The following is a 6492-nucleotide window of genomic DNA, read 5'->3' on the forward strand; positions in this document are numbered from 1 at the left end:
CTGACTGACCATATAGTACCTTTCTATTAAAAATAAAAATTGAACAAGGCACGAGTGGTATAATGAAATACAAAAAAGAGCTGTCCACTGTAGGCGTTACTTAAGGTTCATTGCAGCGTCCCTTCGGTCCCTGGCTGGAACCCCTTTCTTTCCTTTTAGTGTACCTCCTTTCATATTCTCTTTCTTTCATCTTATTTTCCACCCTCTTCTAACAGTTGATTCATAGTGCAACCTTTCAGACCTTTTTTACACTCAGTTAATTTCCTTTTTCAGCGCTGAATGATCTCACAGGTCCCAGCTTTCGGCCTTTGGCCTAATTCTTGCTTCTATTCTAATAATATGATTGGGACGAAAGGATCGCAATTAATCAGGCCATGAATGGCATTAAAAAGCCAAAACTTGCAATCCCCCAGAATAAAAGTAATGAGGCCAAGAAAAGGGCAAAAAAAAAAGGGGGGGGGGGGTAATAACTCCACGAATAGCAGAAGCGACCAGAAACTGGAAATACCGCAAGATTATCTAAAACATGGCTACGTCATTACCTGAATTTCTTTTTACTTTTTATTTATATTATATAATGCATACATATACTGCATATATTTTATTTATTTACATATATGTATATATGCAATATATGTCATCTTGTGTATGTTATATGAATATAAAAACAAACTGCGCCAGAATAATATAATATAATATATATATATATATATATATATATATATATATATAAATAAAGATAAAATCCACGAAGGAAAGGTAAACACTGGAGTGCTGCGAGGCCTTTCGACTGTCTGTCGTCCTTTACTTAGCAGTTTCCTTCGTGGATTTTATCTTTATTTATACATTCATGACGTTCCATATTTTCGTGATTCAGTTATATATATACACACACACACACACACACACACACACACACACACACACACACACATATATATATATATATATATATATATATATATATATATATATATATATATATATATATATATATATATATATATATATATATATATATATATATATATATATATATATATATATATATATATATATATATATATATATATATATAAATTTAATTCGACCTTTTGCGATTAGTTATTTCCATTCTGGTTGACAACTTGCCTTTGAATACCGAGTAATAATCATTCTACGGCTAAGCCTAACTGCGCAATCACCAATCTCTTAGAAGCCCCGGACTGACTGAATGAATGCTAAATGCTGGCATTGCAGCAACCACATAGCCATCGACCCAATCTCACAACTCCTATTTCTGTAATTGTTCATTGGGTTTTAAAGACAAAATCATTTTTTTCAGTAAAATCATAATTACTGATCTACCCACTCAAATGCCATCGATTTTTAAAAATATTTATAATTAGAAAAATATCGTAAAGATATTAAAATATACTTGAGGGATTAATTTAAAAATCCTTCTTACTGTATTTAATGCCTCTTATGTCCGAAATTATCTCTGACCAGTACCCCAAAGCATTAATAAAAAATTACATAAATAGTTTTTGCTTAGAGCAAAACATGTTTATGTAATTTTTAAATGCTATTTTCTACACATGAAGTAAGAAATTTTCTTACATATGAAGTAAGAAAGTTTCTGATATATGAAGTGAGTAAGAAATTTTCTGACATATGAATTGAGCAAGAAATTTGCTCACATATGAAGTAAGAAATTTTCTGATATATGAAGTGAGTAAGAAATTTTCTCTCATATGAAGTAAGAAATTTTCTCACATATGAAGTAAGAAATTTTCTGACACATGGAGTAAGAAATTTTCGGACATATGAAGTGAGTAAGAAATTTTCTGACATATGAAGCGAATAAGAAATTTTCTGACATATGACGTGAGAAAGAAATTTTCTGACCCATGAAGTAAGAAATTTTCTGATACATGAAGTGAGCAAGAAATTTTCTGACATATGAAGCAAGTAAGAATTTTCTGACACATGAAGTGAATAAGAAATTTCTGACATATGAAGTGAGTTAGAAATTTTCTGATATAAGAAGTAAGGAATTTTCTGATATGTGAAGTAAGAAATTTTCTGACATATGAAGTTAGTAAGAAATTTAAAGTAAGAAATCTTCTGACATAAGAAGTGAGTAAGAAATTATCTGACACATGAAGTGAGTAAGAAATTTCCGATATAAGTAAGGAATTTTCTGATATGTGAAGTAAGAAATTTTCTGACATATGAAGTTAGTTAGAAATTTAAAGTAAGATATTTTCTGACATAAGAAGTGAGCAAGAAATTATCTGCATCATGAAGTGAGAGTAAGACATTTTCTGTCATGAAGTGAGTAAGAAATTTTCTTGACACATGAAGTGAGTAAGAAATTTTCTGAGACACGAAGTGAGTAAGAAATTTTCTGACATGAAGTGAGTAAGAAATTTCCTGACACATGAAGTGAGTAAGAAATTTTCTGCCATATGACGTGAGCAAGAAATTTCTGACACATGAAGTATGAAATTTTCTGACACATGAGGTAAGAAATTTTCTGACACATGAAGTAACAAATTTTCTGACCCATGAAGTAAGAAATTTTCTGACACATGAACTAGGCAAGAAATTTCTGACATATGAGGTGAGTAAGAAATTTTCTGACATATGAAGTAAGAAATTTTCTGCCACATGAAGTGAGTAAGAAATTTTCTGACATATGAAGTGATTAAAGAAATTTTCTGATATATGAAGTAATTAAAGAAATTTTCTCACATATGAAGTGAATAAATTTTCTGACGCCTGAAGTAAGAAATTTTCTGACATATACTGACATATAAAGTGAGTAAGAAATTTTCTGGCACATGAAGTGGGGAAGAGCTTTGCTGAAACAATAAGTGAGTAAGAAATTTTTTGACATATGAAATGAGTAGGAAATTTCTGACACATGAAGTAAGAAATATTCTGCCATATAAAGTGAGTAAGAAATTTTCTGAGTAGGAAATTTCTGACACATGAAGTAAGAAATTTTCTGCCATATAAAGTGGGTAAGAAATTTTCCGACATCTGAAATGCAGTAAGAAGGATTTTGTAATAATCTGCCCAAGTATGTTAACGGTTCACTTTGAGTCGACAAGATATACAATCCAATTCAGACTATGGACAAAATTAAAGCTTTTAGGTTTAAAGTTACCAAAGGGGGTTCATGCAAAAGAATCTGTCAATCAAGCCCTCTCTGACAATAATGAAACAAGAGGAATGTCATTCAAAATGTAAAATGTAGTGCATTCATCAGCCATTACTCATTTGAAACGTGTATAATATTCATATTTAAAACTTAAACTAAACGTTAACACGAGATGTATACACGAATCACACAAATGACTATGCATTAAAACAGGCAGACGATTCGTTGATAATTAACTGAATGTTAAAACGCTTTTAATACACGATTCAAAAATATGACGGTATTAAAAGCAGGTAGATGATTCTCTGAAAAAATGTCATCACTGAACTAGACGGGAACTATCTAGACAACAATACAAACTGGTATTCAATTATTCAATCAAGCTGTTATTCATTAAGAGCAAGAGGAGGTCGAGGGGACATCTAAAAGAGAGTTACCTTCTTCTGCGTCGCGTCGTCGTTCGGTCCCTCGAAGACGGAGGCGCAGGAGGATTGTTGTCTGAGTGGAGCCGGATCTGCTCCAAGCGGTCGAGGACCTCGTTGTCGTACCACCACTCCGGCTCCGTCTTGGGCTGCTGTAGTATCTGCGAAGGAGCAGCAGGTGGCGCTGGAGGAGGAAGAGGATGATGAGGATGATGAGGATGAGGAGGGGCGTGGCGATCCTGAACTTCTGCAGTAGTAGTAGTAGTAGTAGTAGGAGAAGTCAAGCCCGTCTGACCTGCAGAATGATACGGGCCGACTTCCGAAGTCGGAATCTGAAGGTACGAGTTGCTGTTGCCGCCGCCGATGCCGTACTTGCCTCCGTTCCCTTCGGAGCCTTCCTCGAAGATAGTGTGAAGGCTCCCCGGCGACCTCAGGTGGTGGTGGCTTTGGTTCTGATGGTGCTGCTGCTGTTGCTGCTGCTGGTACTGAGGCTGCTGAAGGTGGTGGGGGTGGTGGTATCTGGAGCTCTCCTCGGGCGGCGCCCTGAAGAGCGGGGGGTACTGTTGTTGCCCCGGGTAACTGTGACTTCGAGAGCCCATGTAGTGATCATGGGGGTCCATTACCTGGGGGGGCGATAACTGGTGCGGTGGATGTGACGAGGGGTAACCCATACCAGCTGGGTATCCGACGGGACATCCACTCGAAGTATTACTTTCTAGGGAGGTGCGTGAGCCCTGCTGGCCGCTGGGCAAAGGAGTCGAACTCTGCGCAGCGGGCCCCTGGTTATGCCCCCCGTGATAACTACTGGGACTGGACACCGCATTCTGGTGAACGGGAAAAGGCCCTGTGTAGGGTATTCCTGAAGGAGGCAGAGTAAAAGTCGGCACGCTCACAGGATTCATGGGGGATCCGATTGGGCGTGGCTGAGGAGGACCTTGAGGGCGCGCGGGTAATGGGACCCCACTGCTGAGGGTCACAGCAGGGGGCCCCATGCCTCTATCGGCGTCGTAGCTCCTGTAGGTGGGATGAGGAGCACCTGTTGACAGGTAGCTGTTGTATTGTGCAACAGGCATCAGCACTGATTCAAAGGATATCCGGAGACGTCTCGTTTACCGACACTTGGCTGCAACGCCACTGACACTGTATCAAATAGGAAACTTTCATAAACCAATTCACCTTGACTTATCAAGAAAGCTTTACACATAAATATGGGTTGTTCACTTAAAAGAAATAAGCACGAGCATTTAATTAACGAATCAAAAAGTGTGGCATGCCTATCTATGAAAACATATCCCAAAGAGGCACTTTCAACAAACTCGAAAAATATCTTTTGGTATATTCTTATCCTTCGTTCAATACCGACACGTAGACCATCACTGATAAATACTGTGGAGGAACTGCTACTGAAGAAGGAGCAGGGGTTATACACAAACACACTCACATACACTCACGCCGGCGACAGTTTGACGGGCTTCAGGAGTGAAGGAGGACTGACTGATCGGGGTATCGGCTGCCGCACAGGGTATCTGAGCTAAGGAGAATAGGAGGAGGAGGAGTAGGAGGAGGAGGGTTGCCAACTGAAGTGGCAGTAATCCTTGGGAAGTACGAGGAAGGAGAGAGAGAGAGAGAGAGAGAGAGAGAGAGAGAGAGAGAGAGAGAGAGAGAGAGAGAAGGGAGGTGGAGGAGGAGGTGCAAAAGGCAACAAGGGGCACTCAATAGACTCACTTCACTTGGAGAGAAGAAATAGGAGAGGGAGAGAGTGAGAGAGAGAGAGAGAGAGAGAGAGAGAGAGCAAACAGAAGGAAGACGCACACTATCTTTTCTTCTTCTACTGCTCTCAAGACACTCCACGAAGGGAGGCCTAAGGACAGTAGAGAATAAAAGAAAACTCTTCCAAAAGCCAACCCTGCAGGACACCAGTTAACTCCGTTGCTACAATAACTAAACACTGAGGATGTTGCGTTGCTTTCTGATTAATGGGCGAAGGGAGCGGGTCAGACGCCCAACTGACCGCCCATTGGTCAATTCCAAAGTGGGATCTGGCTGCTCATTGGGCGTCGCGCCGACCCTTGCCCCGCCTCCTCGGCTGCAACCTCGGAGGCTGACTGACTGCTATAGAATCTCGTCGCTCAAGATAAGAACGGCTGTTGGAATCGCTACGACAGATTCGAAAGGCGCTTCGTCTTAACTGGGAATCTCCGAAGACATCTGGTCGCAGTTCGGTCCCGAAGAAGGTCCCGAAAGGAAGTCTCGAGAGAAAGTCCCGAAAGGAAGTCTCGAAAGAAACTTCCGAAAGTAAGTCCCAAAAGAAAGTCTCGACAGAAAGTCACGAGAGAAAGAAAGATGTTGCGGAGAGAGAGAGAGAGAGAGAGAGAGAGAGAGAGAGAGAGAGAGAGAGAGAGAGAAGAGGGTGGGGATTCTGCTTAATGGAGAGACGAAGGAGGGAGTAGATTGAGAGCCGGGCCAACAGCATGTTCAAGATAACCGCCCAATCGACGGGCACGGGCACCATGACGTCAGAACGACGCAACAGTAATCACCAAGTACACTATACTGTATACCGTAAAGGAGATGGGAGGGGAGGGAAGGGCGGAGAAGGGGGAGGGGTGAGAAGAGTGAGTGGAAGGGTTAGGAAGATTTCATACCGACGAGAAAACGCTCCGCAAGGCTGTTGTTGCTGTTGTTAATGTTGTTGCAACGCAACAAATGAAAAGACAACTGTTCCGCCTCCTCCTGAGGAATTCCACGTGCGTGGTCAGTCCCATTCCCCCCCTCCCTCCCCCGCTCCCCCGGGGGAGAGGGAGAAAATAATAAATATACCAACATGACGCTCCTCATCTCTCATTGCAACAAGGCAACAACAGCAATCATAAAAATACTCTAATGAACAACCAAGACGAAGAAGAGGAAGAACGCGACCTC

General features: G+C 40.7%; 1 protein-coding gene across 11 annotated transcripts in view; it reads right to left on the bottom strand.

Annotated features, from left to right (window-relative positions):
- LOC136825321 (hypoxia-inducible factor 1-alpha-like) overlaps window positions 1-5541 on the bottom strand; it is a 458510-nt gene extending 452969 nt beyond the window's left edge. For 2 of the 11 annotated variants that reach the window (XM_067081479.1, XM_067081472.1), the window contains exons 1-2: window positions 5476-5520; window positions 3586-4790 (exon numbers count right to left, since the gene is read on the bottom strand). In XM_067081479.1, the coding sequence (XP_066937580.1) occupies window positions 3586-4643 (1058 nt within the window). In that variant the 5' untranslated portion in view covers window positions 4644-4790; window positions 5476-5520. Of the gene's footprint in view, window positions 1-3585 lie in introns of all 11 variants that reach the window. The other 9 variants (XM_067081474.1, XM_067081478.1, XM_067081477.1 and 6 more) reach the window with 9 other exon arrangements.
- Between the last annotated feature and the right edge of the window lie 951 nt (window positions 5542-6492).

Source organism: Macrobrachium rosenbergii, chromosome 37, assembly GCF_040412425.1.
Source record: "Macrobrachium rosenbergii isolate ZJJX-2024 chromosome 37, ASM4041242v1, whole genome shotgun sequence".
In the NCBI taxonomy this organism is placed as follows: Eukaryota; Metazoa; Arthropoda; class Malacostraca; order Decapoda; family Palaemonidae; genus Macrobrachium; species Macrobrachium rosenbergii.